This window comes from Remersonia thermophila, chromosome 5 (genome assembly GCF_042764415.1).
Source record: "Remersonia thermophila strain ATCC 22073 chromosome 5, whole genome shotgun sequence".
NCBI lineage: Eukaryota > Fungi > Ascomycota > Sordariomycetes > Sordariales > Chaetomiaceae > Remersonia > Remersonia thermophila.
The window spans coordinates 2,467,545-2,485,186 of NC_092221.1; the positions used below are offsets into that span (position 1 = coordinate 2,467,545).

At 59.5% G+C, this 17,642-nt stretch overlaps 6 protein-coding genes and 1 non-coding gene across 7 annotated transcripts; 5 read left to right on the forward strand and 2 right to left on the reverse strand.

The window, feature by feature from the left end:
* Positions 1 to 142: 142 nt before the first annotated feature.
* Positions 143 to 846, forward strand: VTJ83DRAFT_5910 (uncharacterized protein; the record flags this gene model as incomplete). Its single annotated transcript, XM_071012563.1, has 3 exons — positions 143 to 250; positions 464 to 590; positions 701 to 846. 3 exons carry the CDS (start codon positions 143 to 145, stop codon positions 844 to 846), a joined length of 381 nt encoding a protein of 126 aa, XP_070865285.1.
* A 573-nt stretch (positions 847 to 1,419) lies between these two features.
* On the reverse strand, positions 1,420 to 3,482 carry VTJ83DRAFT_5911 (uncharacterized protein; the record flags this gene model as incomplete). The annotated part of the gene is made up of 2 exons (XM_071012564.1): positions 1,420 to 2,120; positions 2,207 to 3,482. 2 exons carry the CDS (start codon positions 3,480 to 3,482, stop codon positions 1,420 to 1,422), a joined length of 1,977 nt encoding a protein of 658 aa, XP_070865286.1.
* Positions 3,483 to 4,584: 1,102 nt separating this feature from the next.
* On the reverse strand, positions 4,585 to 5,372 carry VTJ83DRAFT_5912 (uncharacterized protein; the record flags this gene model as incomplete). The annotated part of the gene is made up of 5 exons (XM_071012565.1): positions 4,585 to 4,699; positions 4,760 to 4,855; positions 4,917 to 4,942; positions 5,014 to 5,229; positions 5,319 to 5,372. The coding sequence occupies 5 exons, from the start codon at positions 5,370 to 5,372 to the stop codon at positions 4,585 to 4,587; spliced, it is 507 nt and encodes a 168-aa protein (XP_070865287.1).
* Positions 5,373 to 5,981: 609 nt separating this feature from the next.
* Positions 5,982 to 6,055, forward strand: VTJ83DRAFT_t122. Its single transcript has one exon. It is a non-coding gene; the product is annotated as a tRNA-Val (tRNA).
* A 1,122-nt stretch (positions 6,056 to 7,177) lies between these two features.
* VTJ83DRAFT_5913 (uncharacterized protein) lies at positions 7,178 to 9,858 on the forward strand (the record flags this gene model as incomplete). Its single annotated transcript, XM_071012566.1, has 4 exons — positions 7,178 to 7,208; positions 7,330 to 7,912; positions 7,972 to 8,265; positions 8,328 to 9,858. The coding sequence occupies 4 exons, from the start codon at positions 7,178 to 7,180 to the stop codon at positions 9,856 to 9,858; spliced, it is 2,439 nt and encodes an 812-aa protein (XP_070865288.1).
* Positions 9,859 to 10,886: 1,028 nt separating this feature from the next.
* Positions 10,887 to 12,087, forward strand: VTJ83DRAFT_5914 (uncharacterized protein; the record flags this gene model as incomplete). The annotated part of the gene is made up of 2 exons (XM_071012567.1): positions 10,887 to 10,952; positions 11,143 to 12,087. 2 exons carry the CDS (start codon positions 10,887 to 10,889, stop codon positions 12,085 to 12,087), a joined length of 1,011 nt encoding a protein of 336 aa, XP_070865289.1.
* Positions 12,088 to 13,919: 1,832 nt separating this feature from the next.
* On the forward strand, positions 13,920 to 15,419 carry VTJ83DRAFT_5915 (uncharacterized protein; the record flags this gene model as incomplete). Its single annotated transcript, XM_071012568.1, has 1 exon — positions 13,920 to 15,419. One exon carries the CDS (start codon positions 13,920 to 13,922, stop codon positions 15,417 to 15,419), a length of 1,500 nt encoding a protein of 499 aa, XP_070865290.1.
* Positions 15,420 to 17,642: the final 2,223 nt, after the last annotated feature.

The window sequence follows — 17,642 nt, forward strand, 5'->3', positions numbered from 1 at the left end:
TGGACTGGGCTTCGTACGAACGGATTGTCGACGTGGGGGAAATCCATCTCATCACGAGAGCGCTACACCACGCTCAGCCATCGAGGACCCGAGACATCTACAGATACACATCCACTCACACGCAGCTCACGCCGTCCTCATCATGCACCCTCTAGCAGCAAGACCCTGCAGGAGGGCCCCTCCAACGTCATCCCTCGTCTACCCCCAGATCAGGAAATACTCTGCTCAACAACATCCGCCATCAGCCACGGTACGGTTTTGCCTTGCCTTGCCTTGCCTGTCATCGCACCCTACATCCACGCATGCATGCATGCATGCGTGCATTCGCGTCCTTGCCGTGCCATATCTCATGCTGCCTTTGCCTCAACCTTGTTGAACCGCCAAGCGAGCAAGAGACTGACCGACCAACTGACCGACTGACGGACTGACTGACTGACACGCGGTTCTCCTCTTCGCCCAACAGGGCGCCTTCTACAAAAACTTCACGCGGCCCGTGGCAAAGTGCGCCCTCCTCGGCGTCTTTGTCTACCAGCTCGTCTACTTTGGCTGGACGAAGCTGGAGACGGAGGAGATCAAGCGTGACAAACAAGGTAAGCGAGAGAGAGAGAGACCCGGGGTCATGACCCCGTGGTTGTGCGACGAAGCGAGAGGGGCAGAGGAGGATGTCGGATATCTGCTGACGTGCGGAGAATAAAAACAGCCGAGATCATCAAGCTCGAGGCAAAGGTGAAGGCGTTGCAGGCAGCGCAGGAGGCCGAGCGGGCAGCGTCTGCGGCGAGCGACCGCGTTGGCGCGAACGGGGAGGCGCGGGAGGGAAAGGGGGGCTCGTCATGGTGGAGGTGGTAGCAGTGGGAGAGACCGGCCCCTGGATGACAGCCTCGGGGTGAGTGATGAGTGATTCCAGGTAGTTAGTTAGTACCAAGGGGACAAGAGAAAATCGAGGGGGAGGGGGGACATCGGATACGTCCGAAATGTATTTCGTACATGTACAATGGACTGACTAGTACAACACTCGAGCTGGATCCCTACATCCAAGCATAATCGGCCGAGAACCCCAGCAAGTCATTACTCGACCGCAAGGTGCCATCCTCATCCCCGGAACCACCATGACCGACCCTCAGCTCAACCCTATGAACGCAAGCCACCTCTGCGAAGTCTATCCATTTTGGAAAACACTCTCCGGCCCCATGTTCATAGCATACATGAAACGCCCCCCTCCCATCCGGACCGCCCGTGCCTGCGCACCAGATGCATGGTGACTTTGCATCCTCTTTCACCCAGAAGGACCGTAGAACCCCCCCCCAAATCAAGCCCACCCGAAACGCCAGTTTAGCGAACCAATGATGAACCAAACAAGATACGCTCACGACCGGACCATGCCATGGACCACACACCTCATTACTCCTCCGCCCCCCTAGCCTACATTACCCACAGCCCCATAACCGCCGCCCATCCCACCAACCCCCATCTCCTCATCCCTCCGCTCGCCATCCGCCCGCTCCCCGAGCGCAAGTGCGCCGAGCCCGGAAAGTTGCACGTGAGGCCTCCTCCGGGGGTGTGCTGCCCGTAGTTCCCCTTGAACCCAATGTCGCCCGGCACCGGACACGAGAAGCCCATGGCCGCGGGGCAGCTCTGCACGAGCTTGTAGCACACGTCGTCGCAGGGCAGCAGCTCCTTGTACGGCCCGGGCTTGACGACCTCGTCGATGAGGGGGTTCCTGCTCGCGGTGAAGAGCGTCGTGTTGCGCACGTTGGCCGCGCTCAGCTCCTCCGGGGTGAGCGTGCTCCCGTCCGGAAAGGGCTGGAACACGGCCCTCGGCTGGAGGTAGCCGGCCTGGTTGTCAAAGTCCTCGCAGCGCGGGATGGCGACGCTGCACAGCCAGTCCTTGTAGGCGGCGGCGCAGTCGGTGCAGTTGCGCGAGAGCGAGTAGCGCTGGCTCGGGGGCGCCTCGCAGGCGATTTGCGCGAGGGATTTGTTAAAGTTGGCGTACATGGTGGCGGCGTAGTCGTCGTAGAACTGGGCGAGCTTGGTGGAGTTGCCAAAGTTGGGATTGCTGGGGACGGCGTAGGCGACCTGGTCGCAGAAGGCGAGATCGACGATGATGGCGCAGTTGCCGTGGTCTGGACGGGTTAGCAACGGTGTCCTCAGCAGGGCATCGTCGTGCAGTCAAAGAACAGGATATCATCATCATGGGAACGAAACTCACCCGACTTGGTGCGGAAGGTCGTCTCGCGAAACACCAACGACCCTCGTTCTCCCTGGGCCTGGCGCTTGGCCAAGTCGCCAGCGCTCCGCGTCCCCCGGGCCAGGATGGCAACGTACTCGGAGCTCGCGTTGAGCCCGGTGAAAAAGAACTGCTGCTTGGGCATGTTGGTCTTTCCGCGCTTCGTCACGATCGTCTTGACCATCTCCGACGAACGGCCGTCTGTTGTGATGGCCATGTGCGCGTACGTCTTGAGCCCGCAGTAAGAACGCCTCACGCCGTTGATGGCCGGATCGGCCGCGTTGTGCGCAAACAGGGAATACGGCTGGGTGCCCATGATCTGCTGCTCCTTGACCGGGTCCGGGCTGTCCATCAGATCTCTCGTCATCAGGATGGCGCCCTGCGAGTCGCTGTCCACGAGATACAAATCGTCCACCGTGTCCCCTTCGTACGAGTAATAATACTCGTCTGTTGAGGCGGCGATGAGGAAGCTGAAGCCGCCCTTGGTGCCTTCCGGCAGATCGGGAGCGTGCACGCCGAGGTAGACTTCGCTGTCGGTGGTAAACTTGTACCAGGCGGCGCCCTCCTCGAACACGACGGCATCCTGCGTGCCCCTGTCGGCTCCGGGCCCGGGGGATTGGTTGGCGGGCGTCTTGGAGATGTACAGGGTGAGCTGGGGCGGAGGCGCCGTGGTTTTGGACGGGTCGGCCTGCTGAGGGTGCTGGCAAGTGGTCGCCGAGATCCATATCATGCGTGCTGTCTGCCTCGCCGCGAGCGATTGCTGCCCTGGGGAATCGTCCGTAACCTCGCTCCCCGCAGCAGCACCGGCGCCAGCGCTCCGCTCCTGCGACACGTTGTGATGGTGGTGGCCATGGCTCCGGAGCTCCAGGCGGCCCTCCTCCGCGTCCCGTCCGGAGACTCCCGACCACGAAAAAACAAAGTGATGCGTCGCCCCGGGGTTGATGTTCATCGCCATCGGCTCGTTGTCGGCGAGCGACGTGGGACCATCGGGCGCGCGCCCGGTGATGCTCCTGTCGAACAGCGAGAAGCCGGGGTCATAGGCCGGGCCGGCAGCGGCAGCGGCAGCGGCAGCCGCCGCGGCGCGCGGCGAAAAGTCGGCGGCGAAGTCGGCAGCATCGAATATGGCGGGCGATGGCGGGTCTTGAAGCTCGGCAGCGAGGGCGAATTGCGGCGGGAAGAGGAACAGGTAGAGGAGGAGGAGGAGGCAGGAGGCGACCAGGGACGCCACCAGCCGGGATTGCAGAGGGCTGAGGCTCATGGTTGAGGACGTGCCCCCCCGAAGCTCTGAATGGTCGTTATCCGGTACCCCAGCGTTCGAGCAGACTGCTGGAAGCCGGAAAGGTCAACTTGGTGTTTGGTTGCGGGTTTCCTGTCAAAAGAGTCAAGACGTCCGGTCGCTGCCGAGCCCCCTGTAACTGTCCGCTGGGATGTGCCACCCGTGTCACGGCACCATCATTTCAGACCCAACAGGGACAGGGACCGAAACGGTACACGCAATGCCCATAAAGACGGCTCTCTGCTCCGAAATGGAATCGAGAGAGCCCAAGTCCAAGTTTGTTTGTTTGCGTGTTGCCTCTCGGTGGCCTGTCAAAGAACCTTGTGGTGGTAGGAGTCACTATCCATCGTATCGAACCGAGAATGCTTTTGGAGCGTGGCTGTGAAACCGTGAAAGCGCAACGAGCTGAGGCAGCCTTGCCTCCCGTTCCCAGGATCTCTGTGCCGGGGTGGGGAACGCCCAGGCCCCCTTGCGGTGAAGTGGGGTCGTCCGCTCGGGTCTTGGCACTTTGGTGGGTAGCCAAGGCCAGCAAGATCCGTCGGGAAAGCACATGAAACAGACGAGCGGTGCCCGACTGTTGACATCGTTGACACCAGACTCGGAGAACAGACCCCTTGTCGGAAAATTGTACACCGTGAGCAAACTAGCGAGCACCAGACGGGAAGACGGAAAGCAAGTCGTATGAGGGCAAAATCTCAGCGTCACTTCCCAGGCCACTTCCGCTCTACACCAAGCCAGTCCAACACGAAACACACATCGTCTCGCAACCGAGCATCTGGTCACAAACCCCTCATGGACCGCTCGTCCCATGAAAACTCCACCCTAGTTAACACACACCAGTACCCGTACTGTGTATGCTATTTCCATCTTACCAGGGAAAAGGAAACTAACGCTATCGTTTGGCTGGTTCGCCGTGGTTCCCCTCGCCATCATCGATCAGCGTGGCCGTCATCTCTTCTGCCTTGGAAGGAATCCTGACACGTCTCTGTCAAGCGCCGTTCCCCACCATTTTGTGCCAGCCGCAGTCAAAGCTCAGTGCTTTGCAATTCGCCATGTGCGGCCCAGAGATTGTGGGATGAGCCGTTTAATCGGTGTGGACGGCGTCAGCCTTGGCGCGGAGGCCGCTGGCGGTCGAGCCGTTCTGGAAGTAGCGGCTCAGGGCCGGGGCGAGGAACGAGCGGAAGATGAGATCGGCACCCCTGGACCAGTGTTAGCTTCCGTTACCAGCGAGCGGTAAAAAATATCGAGGCAGGACTTACTTGAAGGTGGGCAGCGACAGCCACAGGAGGAAGATGAACTTGAAGGTGTAGTAGAAGGGGAACCAGTAGACAACGCTGATGATGCTCTCCAGGACGCTGCGCAACGGTTAGCAGATCGTTTCTGGGGGGGCATGCTTCCAGGGAGAGCTTATCGTACGTGAAGAAGGAAAACACCACCCAGTACTAAAAAAAAGGCATGCAAGTTAGCTCCCGGCCGATCTCTCTCTGTATCCAAGAATCGCGGCATCACTTACAGTCAGCCACTGAGTGTCATCGGCCTTGCTGGACGTAAAGAGGGCGCCCAGCGAGTAGTAGCCAGGAATGACAAATCCCGCAATGTTGGTGAGGAGCTGGCCGCCAAGGTTGAAGATGATCAGAAAGAAGTAGAGGCCGACCACGCCCAGCACGGCATAGGCCTTGGGGACATTGGTCTGCTTCTCGAGGTTGTTAAGGATAGGGTACTTGGAGAGCTGCGGGACCAAGTCAAGTCAGAACAAAGCTGCTATCGAGGGAGGGGTAGGGTGGTGGCGTCGGATCCGATCAGCCGCGACCGACGCACCTCTTTGTCGAGCTGGGCAATGTAGTGCTGAGCACGGTCCTGAGGGGACGACATGGTTGCGGTTGGAGTGGGTGAAGTGAGGAGGGTGCGAATGGGTCTGTCTGGCTGTCTAGATGGATGTCAGAAGGGCAATGATCGCAGAGAAACTTGGAAAGGCGTGATTGTGTGCCCCGGAATCCCTCGGGCTCGGGCGGGGCACTCCCCTGCGCTAGAGCCAGCTCGTTGACTCGGTCCAACAGGACGCAGGATAAGAGAGGGAAGCGGGTGCTCAAAGCCAGACGAGACTTACGGTAAAATGCTGCAGTGTGTGCGATGGCGGGTGCTGGAGAGTGGAAAGGAGAAGTTGTCCAGAAAAAGTGTGGGAACGGGGAGAAAACAAGGAGTGCAGCCCGATCAGTCCTGCGGCAGGGGAAGCGAAGGAGTTGTGTGAGGTAATGACGACTGCTACGTGTGCGAAAGGACCCCCCGGTCACGAAACACGCAGCGGGGCAGCTCCAATCTGGCAGCTGCTGTTTCCACCCGATTGTGTGTTTCCACCTCATGACGCATCCACCGGGAGTGAGAGCGAGGGGGAAGCTTTCCCGATGCACGATGCACGTGACAGTGCACGATGCATGGTGGGGCATAAATTTTGTACTCCTGACCCGCCAAGCAACAAGCAAGGGTCCGATGGTGTAGTTGGTTATCACGTCAGTCTAACACACTGAAGGTCTCCAGTTCGAACCTGGATCGGATCAGCTTCCACTTCACTTTTGCTCCTGGGCAGCATGGAAGGGATACCTTTTTGCGCAATGTTCCCAAAATATTTTCATGTTGGATGTTCAAGATTCCAGATCCACTGGAACGGCGATGGCGCATTGCCTCTTGAGGAAGAGGAAATACCTCAAGAAATTACGCCGTCCAATAAGCATAGGGTGGTATATTTTGAGTCTCCAGGAACTAGGTCAGACTCGAGACAGCCGCATCCAATTGTCTCTGAAAGGGCTTGCAGTTTTAATTAAGAAGCCCTGGGAGGAGGGGGGTGGACGAAGTTGGCTCTTCGGCCCGGAACACTTGTCAGACGCAGAATCCTGTGCATTGCATGTTCCTTGCATTGGTGTTTGTTCTCTGGACGAGGCCATTCATTCCTATGGCAAGCCTGGTCAAGCCTAAAAGAGAAGCGCATTGTGTCTTTCCTTGGCATAGTTAACGTTACTGCACGGTATACTCGACGGGACTCGTGCAAGCACCGCCTACATATCTGTAACTACTGTTCATGTCGTATCCAACGGGGCCCGTGATATGCTTGCTGATATCATCGGTGAGCTACCCGTTTCTACAACAGGCATCCGAAAAAAAAAAAAAAAAAAAAACAAAGAAGCAAAGACGCCGGTCGGAGTCTCGACGTCAGCGCGTCCGGTCGTGTTTATTGTCTTTGAGCGCGGGAGCTTTCCATACGTTATTGCATTCTGAGCAACTTGGGGCTGGCCGGCACGAGTCAAGCGAGCCAATCGTGGGTCGGCCCTCGATGCAGAGTGGGGCATGTGGTACGTGCGGGGCGAACTTCTGGGCCACAAGGCGCATTGCCCCGGTACCGTGCGCTTGTTTGTTGATTTCTTTCCTTTCCCCGGACGCAAACTGAGGCATTGAGCGCGGCCGACCCCAAAGCGCACCAACTCCCCCAACCCCCGCGTCGCGCCTCCGCCCATGCATCACGTCGGATTCCTAGACCAGCCATATTCTTACGCGAACATTTAGTTTTCCTCGCTGTCCTTGTTGTGTTTCTTTGCCTGGGTGGCGGCCCCTTTGGTGCATCCCTTCTCCTGTCGTCATCCTGTTGTTTTGATCGCGGGGAGGACGACGGCTCTGCTTCTTTCTCCATGGCTGGCGTGGCGATGGACCCAACCCACGGTAAGGACTGCCGTCTGTCTCTCCGCCGTCACGGCCGTGTTTTCTCGGACGCTGGCCCGTCATCGCCAGCCTGCCATTGTTCCTGTCGGGTCCAAGTGCTCATTGTTCCCCCCTCCCCCAGATGCATTAGGCCTCGGCAAGCCCAGGAAACGGCCTCGCTCGCGCGGCTCCACGGCCTCGATTCACAGCGCCACGACGCAGCCCAACCTCGACCATAGCTTCGCCGAGTCGGCCGACGTCTACTCTTCGCAATGGATGCCAAACGCGGCCCCTCATCCTCGCGACCTGCCCAACGGGTCCGCGCAGATGACCCCCGAAGACCTCCTGCTGGCGTCGCAGCTCCAAGCCAGCCGTGATTTTGGCCCCGACCCTTCGATGGGCGGGCCCATGCACCCCGTCTCTTTCCATCACCACACGCAGAGCATGAGCCGCCACTCGGTCTCGGCCGACTCGTTCGCGGGAAACACGAGCTTTGCCGACGACAGCCAAGTGCTGGATCGCGATGGCAACGAGGATGGCGATTCGTTCAACGGCCTCCCGGGGCCCACAAAGACGTCGCGGTCAAACGCCAACAACGAGATGGAGATGCGCCAGCTGTTCAACCAAAACAAGCACAGGACGCTCGAGGAGGTGGCCCAAGAGCTGCTCGGCAACGACCGGGGGCCGAACTCGGAGCGGGCGCGCCAGATTTTCGCCATGCTCTGGTACGCATCTCGCTGCTGGATGCCTGCTCTGGTACAGCATCGCTAATCTTGCTCTGTAGGATCAACATGGTGTGCTCGACGGGCAAGGGTTCGGTGCCCAGGGGACGCGTCTACGCCAACTACGCGTCCCGATGCGCCACCGAACGCATCACGGTGCTCAACCCGGCGAGCTTCGGCAAGCTGGTGCGCGTCTTGTTTCCTGGGCTCAAGACGCGTCGCCTCGGCGTTCGCGGCGAGTCCAAGTATCATTATGTCAACTTCCAGCTGAAGGAAGACCAAACCGAGCTGCGGGACAGCCCGAGCCGGCCCCCGGTGCCTCTTGGCGAGAACCCTGCGTTGTCGCAAAACTTCAAGTACGTTCGCGCTCGCCTTGCTCACCTTGAACGGCTCACGGAGAGAGGCTAACGCGCTTCAGCGCGCTTCCTGCCAGCACCGATTCGACGCGGCCCGAGAAGGCGGCATCCAACGAGCCCCGATCGGCTCAGGAGCCTGGGTTAAGAGGCCGGCGAACGCACGATTATCACCACAGCCTATACAACCAGCCTCAAGTGGCCAGCTTTGACCAGCTACAGGCGACCATCGGCAAGACGCCGCTCCTTCTCCGCTTCTCGACCGACAGCTGCGAGGGGTTCAAGCAATCCGATCCCGTCATCCTCCCCCGCATCGATCCGTATCTCCCCGCCGGCACAGATCCTGACGCGGCCAAGTCCCTCATGGCGCTGTATCGCTCGTATTGCACATCCCTGGTCGAGTGCATCCGGTACTGCAAAGAAAGGGCCTTTTTTCACCTCTTCACATCCTTCCAGGGCACCCTTACCATGCCGGTACAGAAGCTTTTCGCGAATCCAGCCGTCGCACCGTGGATCGAGGAGTGCGACTTCATCCTCTACCAACGCATGATGCGCATCGTTTCCGGGCTCACCCTCCAGGTGGTGCCCAAGCCGGTGCTGGACACGCTGCGCAGCATCTCGGAGCGCCTCGTGCCCCACATTCGCGAGTCATTCCAAGGGCAGCCTCAACATGTCATCCGGGCCAAGGAGGCGCCCGCCGCCATCTTTGCGGCGCTGCTCGACCGGGCGCTGCGCGTCAACCTCACGGCGCACGCGGCGGCCAACATGCTGTCGAACCCTGCGAACCGGGACCTGATGTACATGGAATGGATCTCCATGATCAACGTCCGCAAGCTCGCCGAAAGCATCCCCACGCGCGCCATGGACGACGTGGTCAACCTTTTGCTCAACGAGATGCGGGACCTGCTCAACCCCGTCAACGTCCCCTGGGAGATGGAATGCCTGACGGTCCAGGGCGAGATCGCCATGCGCAACGGCCGGGCGCCTCAAGACGGCAACAGCGACGATGCGGACTCGTCTAACGTGCTGGACCGCTGGGTCAACCTGCTGCGGTCGCTGCCCAACCGGTTCCCCTACGCGTCCGACACGGACCTTGTCTGGGGCGTGCAGCGGCTCAGCACGGCGCTCATGCGTGACCTCACCATCGGCCAGGGCAAGAGCTTCGGGTCGTGGTGGGTCACCAAGTGCTGGCTCGACGAGATGATCCAGTTCATGGCCGAGCAGGGCGGGTTCATGCAGCAAAAGTCGACGCACGACGCGCTCCCGGTCCAGCAGGTCATGCCGAAGCAGCGGCAGTCCTTATCTTCGGAGCGGCAGGTGAGCAACCCGGAGTCGAGGTACAGCAGCGCGAGCGAGGATTTTGTGGCCGGCAAGACGCGCGGGCCTGCGGAGCCCCCGCAGACGGATCGCGCGCCCTTCCCGCCCGGGCCCAATTCCGCGATGGAAAGCAACCCGCCGACGACGCATGACGACAGCGGGATCGGCATTCGGACGCCGGACGAGGAGCTGCCGGTGGACAAGTTCAGCCTGACCCCGGCGGCGGCCCAAGACTTGTTTGCCGGGGTGGAGCTCCACGATGAGCTGGGGGATATATGATGCTTGTCTGAATAGGGTGCGGCCCGAGGTTGCGTGACGGTCTGGTGTCTTTTTTTTTTCTGCGACGCAAGATTTACTTTATATGTACCAGGAGGGATGGAGTTACGGCGCCCTGCTTATACTTTATAACGTACCCTGGTAGCGAGGGTTGGGTGGGGATGGGTCCCCGATGTCACGATTTGGACGACCATGACAACAACGACGACACAGAAGCTGGTGTGGCTGTCAACTCGGTTCCTGGTGGCTATCTTGGGGAAAGGGTTCTGGCGGGAAAGGTGGGGGGGGAGGGAGGGTTCATGCCATCATGTCAAATAATGTATTACTACGCGCTTGGTTTTGTGGCTTGATTTCGTCCAAGAAAAATGGCTCTCTGCTTGGCTTGACGTAATTGGTCTGGCAAGGGATTCTTTCACTAACTACTAGTTACCTAAGCTAGGCGGGCGGAGGCGCTGGTGGAGGGTACTGTGCCTAAGGAGAATAACCATCAAGTGTTGATGTTGTCACGGTTCGATTCTTTGTCATGTTTTTGTTGGGTGGACACATACAGTACTAGTACATACATCCAAGCAGACAAACGGGCAAGCAACAACCAGCAGACAGTTGGAATTTCTACTCGTATTCATTTTACACTGTACGCTACCCGAAGGCAAGGGTAGTATTTTTGGCGTTGCTCTAGTCCTCGCCTGGTTTGATCGGCTTTGAGCGGCTGGCACGTGAAAGTTCCCGTTGGAGAAGAGCGTTGCCGCACGAACATCACCCTTGCGCCAAGGCATAACCAAGGCCGAAACCCTGGGGCTGACCGGCTTTTGTCCGGTTCCCATGAGTCGTCGCCGCGGTGTCATGACGATCTTGCGGGGGGATCCCTGGCTCGCGGTGACCTGATGCTCCTTCGCATCCCCGATTCACTTCCTTCACCTCACCTTTGCTCAGCGCAAGGCGGCGACGTTGTGTGATCTTGTCGCAGCGATCGGGCTTTTGTTCGCTTCTCTCCAGCAGCATCTTCGGTCGAACAGAACAACGCGGGCATCATGGTGGTCGAAAAGGAAGGCACCGTTCAGATCAACGGTGCGACTCTCTACACCAAGTCATGGCTGGTACGTACGCGACGGACCATGTAGTACATGCCCGGCCGCCTCGCCTCTTCCTCACCTTTACCACTTGCGCCTGTTGTATCGCCCACGGGCGGGTGACATAGGGTCGTCCATGGGGTGACGGATTGCCCGCTGGGATGAGACACTGCTCAAGGGGTGGCACAGCACCGACGCTGACGTTGCGCTCGCTCAGCCCTCCGACGGCGCTCCCAAAGCCATCCTCCTCTTCATCCACGGCTTTAGCGATCACATCAACCGCTACTGCACCTTCTTCCCCGTCCTCGCCGAGCGGGGGATCGCCGTGCACGGCTTCGACCAGCGCGGCTGGGGCCGCTCGGTCCGCACGCCGGCCGACCGGGGCCAGACCGGCGGCACGGACCAGGTCCTGGCCGACATGGCCGCCTTCATCACCCCGTACCTGCCCTCGGGCCCCAGCGACCCGCCCGTGTTCGTGATGGGCCACTCGATGGGCGGCGGCCAGGTGCTGACGCTGGCCTCGCGGCCCGAGTACCGAGACGGCCTCGTCAAGCGGGTGCGCGGGTGGCTGCTCGAGAGCCCCTTCATCGGCTTCTCGCCCGAGGAGGAGCCGTCGTGGCTCAAGGTGCTGGCGGGCCGGCTGGCGGGGATGCTGTTCCCCGGCTTCCAGCTGCGGCACCCCATCGCGCCGGCGAACCTGTCGCGCGACGAGGCCGTCAGGAAGAGCATCGCCGACGACCCGCTGATGCACAACACGGGCACGCTGAAGGGGCTGGCGGGGCTGCTGGACCGCACGGCGGCGCTGGCCAGCGGGCAGGCGAAGCCGCTCCCCGGGGCGATGCAGAGCCTGTGGATCGGGCACGGCACCGAGGACAAGACGACGTGTTTCAAGGCGACGAGAAGGTACTTTGAGGAGTGCTTGGGGGAGGTGAAGGATAAGGAGTTCAAGGCGTACGAGGGGTGGTATCACCAGCTGCATGCCGATGGGCCGGATAGCGAAAATTTCTTCAAAGATGTGGGGGATTGGATTCTGGAGAGGTGTGGCGGTGGTGGTGGTGGTGGTGGTGGTGGTGAGGAGACAACAGGCGAGGAGAATGGTAAAGGGAAGGGTGCAGATACGAGCGAGGAGGCTGCCGCCAAAAAGACCGCGTCGAAACTCTAGGAAGGGCGGATGAGGTCAAAGAGGCATCGTGGACACGGCCAGCTCGGCGTGATGATGGCGCCTCGGGAGTAGTCCCTAGCTATGTGTCTGTGCTCTCATGGTCTCATGGGTCGGTATATTTATCTACTACGCTGCCGCTACGGTACTTAGCGACTGGTTGTTTTGTCGTTGGTTGCTTGTTTGTCTCTGGTCAGTCGGACTGTCTGGATCGTCAGGGCTGTCCGGAGTCGGCGTCATTCATGTTTCGTTTCTTCTTCCATCATCATCATCATCACTCGCTTAGAGTTGACATGCACGTTACTTTCGAGATCCGATCCCCATCCCTGGCAGCGTCCGGTTCCCCGGAACCTTGGCTCCAGGGGCACCAGGAGTTGTTTACTTGAAGCAGTCGACCAATGATGAGGAGGTGTTTGCGAACCCATCACATACGCTGATCGTTCGAAAGGCAGGTTAAAGCGAGCCAGGTTTCGTGTGGATCCAGCGCAACCCTCGCATCTCAGATCTCCCGACGAGCTTGTTCTCAACAGCACGTACAGGATCCGCGACATGTCACATCGTCTGGTCTTTTTTTCTTCACCCACGGGCGACCCTGCATCAATGATGTGTTTCCAGGAACTACCGAAGAACACACCCCGAGCTTGGCTTGCTGAAATAGAGACCTTACACTGCAATGTAGACACATCGCCGGCAGGTATCTACGTCATGATCCAGATCCTACGCGCGGCTAGCTATCCACCTTACGGTAAGCTTCTTGTGACCTAAGCGGAACCGCCATGACACCATCCTCTTGCTTCGAAACTGCCAGTGATCTCCATCCACTGCACCGCCACCGGGGAGTTCCAGGAGCAGCTGCGTTGCTCCCTGCGTCAAGCGTACATTGGATGGACGGTTTCCATTTGGGCCGCCAGAACCCCCTAAATTGTGATGTCACAACCGGGCAAACCACCCACCGGCTTTTAACCGTTTGGGGGCTGGAGACAGGGGCCTCATCACTGCCGCCGCGAGCGAGAGGAAACACAAAAAGGGTTCCAAACGAACCGGATCCCAGTGGATCGGCGCACCGGGCGGCTCCTCAACTTGTCGAAACCGGACCATCGTCACGATCCGCTGGCGACCACGGGAGGAAGGTTGAGACGGTGAAGGATAACTAACGTTACCGTGTTGGGCAAGGTTTGGGGTGGATGGTTACCCCCGCTCGGGGGGGGGGGGGGGGGGGAACAAAGCGCCAACGGTTCCACCTCCAGGAGGTTCCCCGGCCGTTTGAGAAACGCAACTCCTGCGTCTCGCTGTGACATCGCGCTCAGACTGGGGAACTCCTGAAAACGCTGGCAAGAGAGCGCCATCACGACTGCGCCTCCGTCAAGGGATTGGGGACGTACGAGGGCGGATTTTGTGTGCAGCCGGCTGTTGACGAAATGTCAACCCCATGTATGTAGAGACGGCTCAAGCTCAGGAGAGCAAGGGATGTCCGTATAAGAGAGACCTCGTCCATGGCACGGTTGGAGGCATCACCTTCCTGGCTCTAATTACCTAGGGTCCATAGCACCGCATCGTATCGCATCGTATCGCATCGCATCGCAATCATCACGTCGCCAACCCCTTCCTCGATCTCATCTCGCCCAGCCCAGCCCGGACTCGGCGACACCGCGTCTGCGCCTCCGATTCCCAATTGTCCGACGAGTGCAACAAGCCGGCAGTCGACCCCCGTGAAATCTGCAAGCCAACGCTCCGCCTGCATCGCGACAGGAAACTGACCCCCGCGGCGGCACAACCCACCCTTGCAGCCACAGAGACGACAAGGAGGATAAAAAAAACCTAAAAGCGGCAAAAAGATGCCAGCCACGGACCAACCAGATCTCTCGAGCAGCATCTCGCTTCATCCGCACCCTTTCAAAACCCAGTCGGACACCGCCAGCGTATGGGCGAGGAGCAGACCCCCTCCTCCCCCATCAACCATGTCGACCGGCGAGGGCACAAGCACCGCCGTCCAGGCCACGGCCGGCGGCGATGATGGCGTCCCCGTTGCCCGTCACCCCACAACAGCATCGGCATCGGGCTCTTCCGTCACCAACACGCCTGCCCCCAGCGACGTCGAGGGCCTGCGCGTGGGCCGCCTCCCGTTGAATTCAAGAAATGATCCCTACGGCCTGCAGCAGCGGTACAAGACGCCGGCGCAGCTGGCCGAGATCAAGGCGAACACGTCCAAGAAGCGCGACGCCGCTCCCGGGGCGGGCAGGAGCAAAGGCGGCAGCGGCGGCGGCGGCGGCGGCGGCGAGTCCAAGACCAGCAAGCTCGCGCGATACCTGAAGCCGTTCGGGAGCAAGGCCGCCAAGGCGCGCAAGCTCGAGCGGTTTTACCAGACCCAAAACGAGACCATCGAGCGGCTGCTCAAGAGCGTCGACGAGCACTGCGCCGAGGCGCGCCAGGAGCAGGGCGACGACAACCTCAAGTTCAAGATCGCCGTATGGGGCTCCCTCGCCGCCAACATCATCCTGACGGGCCTGCAGCTCTACGCCGCCATCTCGTCCGGCTCCCTCTCCCTCTTCACCACCATGGCCGACGCCGTCTTCGACCCGCTCTCCAACGTCACCCTCATCCTGACCAACCGCGCGGTGCGCCGCGTCGACCCCAACAAGTTCCCCTCGGGCAAGGCGCGCCTCGAGACGGTCGGCAACATTGTGTTTTGCTTCCTCATGACGGCCGTGTCCCTCATCATCATCTCGTTTGCGGCGCGCGAGCTCGCCGAGTCGGACGGCGAGCTCAAGCCGTTCCTGCTCCCCTCCATCATCTCGGTCTGCGTCGCCTTCGGCACCAAGTTCCTCCTCTTCCTCTACACGTGGTCCATCAAGGACAAGTACAGCCAGGTCGGCATCCTGTGGCAGGATCACCGCAACGACCTGCTCGTCAACGGCTTCGGCATCCTCACCGCCGTCGGCGGCGCCAAGCTCGTCTGGTGGCTCGACCCGGCCGGCGCCATCTTCCTGTCCGTCGTCATCACGGGCCTCTGGCTGCGCACCGCCTTCGCCGAGTTCATGCTGCTCGTCGGCGTGGTCGCGTCGGTCGAGATCCAGCAGCTCATCACGTACGTGTGCCTGACGCACTCGCCCGCCATCAAGCAGATCGACACGGTCCGGGCGTACCACTCGGGCCCGCGGCTGATCGCCGAGGTGGACGTGGTCATGGACCCGGACGCGACGCTGCAGGAGACGCACGACGTGGCCGAGGAGCTGCAGATCAAGCTCGAGAGGCTACCGGACGTCGAGAGGGCGTACGTGCACGTGGATTACGAGACGACGCACAAGCCGGAGCATGCGTTGAAGAAGGATTTGTGAGGAGGTGGAGGAGGAGAAGAAGGAGGAGGAGGAGAAGCGCAAAAGGAAAGGAGGTCGTCAGAGAGGGCGATGGAGAGGCGAGATGGAGATACCCAGCGGGTGGTGTGGAGATGATGATGAAGAGGGTGGAGTGGGATATCCCGGGATATGGCACGCCATGGGCGGGTCGTACATCGACGGTCTTGGGCTGTACAATATTATCATGTGGGCGGTTTGATATCGATGGATGGTTGGTCATGCCTTCTTACACTCTTTTTTTCTTTCTGTTCAAGGTACATACTCAGGTCATGCGGTGTTCATGGGCCGGTGGTAAAGGACATTATTACATCTCTGGTCATCTATCTGTCACCAGAGGAACCTGACGGAAAGGGATATTTTTTTCTCCCCTTTTCTTTTTTTCTCCTTTTTTTTTACTTGATGAATAAAAGAAGAATTTCTTTCTTTTTTCCCGTCCTCCCACACATTTCTTCGGGCAGTCTTACGCTGCTGGGTAGTTACCTAGATCCTCAGTCAGAGGACGCAACCCCTCCCGGTCATGATGCATCCTGGAGTTGCGCCAAGTGTGACACAGCTTTGCCTCCTCACGCTTGTGCAACCTCCTCGGTGCGGTTTGGTTCCTCGACAATCCTTGATGCCAACCCAACCATCAAGAACCCCTTGTGAACCGGTTTCTCTAGCGGTTCATCTCTACTACTACACAGTAGCGTGCAGCAAGCCTCCATCCGTCCATCCATCCATCCATCCATCCATTCCTCTGTCTGCGCGGGGCTCTCGGCGGGGAATGCTCAGCCGCAAAGCTACCTGCTCGGTATTAGCGTATGCATCGGCGGGATGAGGTTGGTCGTTGCGATGACACACTCGCACCCCTTCCATCGCATCAACCGCAACCGGGTGCCTTTCGCGAACTCGGCCGCGCTAGTCGACTGGACGGAGCTTGGCCTTGACGCGGGCGAGCGCTCTGCCGGGTCCCCACTTGGGCTGGCTTGTCCCTGGGAAATTTCGCCGATTCCCCTATCCCGGTTGGGCAGGTTGTGCTTTTTGGGTTCGCGTTGCGTTGCTCGGGCGCCCAAGCCGTTGGGTTTTGTCTCACTTGAAACAGTCCCCATCCGGTTGGGGGGGGGGGGAAGTTGTGTTGAAGATCGGCGCGGACGGGGTGGCGAGAGCAAGAATACCCGAGTCTGACGATTCTCGTTCCTCGACGGGCAGCTCGAGCCGCCGATCGGTCTCCTCAAAACCCCCCGGGGCTTCAAGGGGGAGAAAGGTAGGAGAGGGAGGGAGGGTTGCCTCGAACACAAACGGTGTGCTGGTGTGTTTTTTTTTCGTCTTTTTTTTATTTCCTATTTTTTTCTTCTTTTTTGAGGCTCATCACTTGCAACCCATCATCCGGGTTCAATCGGGTGGAGAACAATGGATCCCGGACCCGACATCTCTTGAGCCTTGGCATCCATTGGGCTTCAATCCATCTCGCCGTCAGCAAGGATCCCGTCCCAGGATCCCAATGCTTGTCCATGGAAAATCCACCCCCAACGATAGTTATCGCCCAATCTCTCAAAGCTGCAGGCCCACGATGCAGAATGCATGCGACATGGTGTGTTACGCGAAAACACGAGATTTTCAGAGCTTCAAGCGTCCAAGCGGGAGAAATTCGAGCTGCGAGCTACACAACAGCCACTACCTATCCAGTTACGAGCCGCGAGCTTTAACGGTCCTGCATATGGACGGGACACACCTCAAGTCGCGTCAGCCCAGTGCACGAAATGCACCATGCATCTCTCTCATGTCCCGCTTCAGGTCCGGTTGGTTGGTAATTACTGTGTAGGTGTTTGCTCGCTTGGAGCCTTGCCGGTTGCCGGCTTGACATGGCCGTCATGGTTCTAGGCCGTCGAGGTTCGTCGTCTTGTCGAAAGGCGTCGCGTCCCTGGGTGGCCCCTCTCTGCCCCTCCGCCCAGCCCATCAGGCACTGTCCATTCGCCGGCTCTTCCCGCCGTTCCAAGGTTGCTATCGTCTGATGGTCCAGTGCTTGATGCTGCCCGTGGCAAGCGCGCAAAAGGGCTGTACCTATCCCAACCTCCATTCCGGGTTCCCAACCTCCTCCCGTCCCGTCGTCAACCCAACTGGACATGGTCTCCATCGCACCGTGATCTAGGTGCTCGGCGACCGCGTCAAGCGATAACTACCCAACTTCTTTGATAGCAGCGTTAGGTCTAAATATTGATAGCAGGC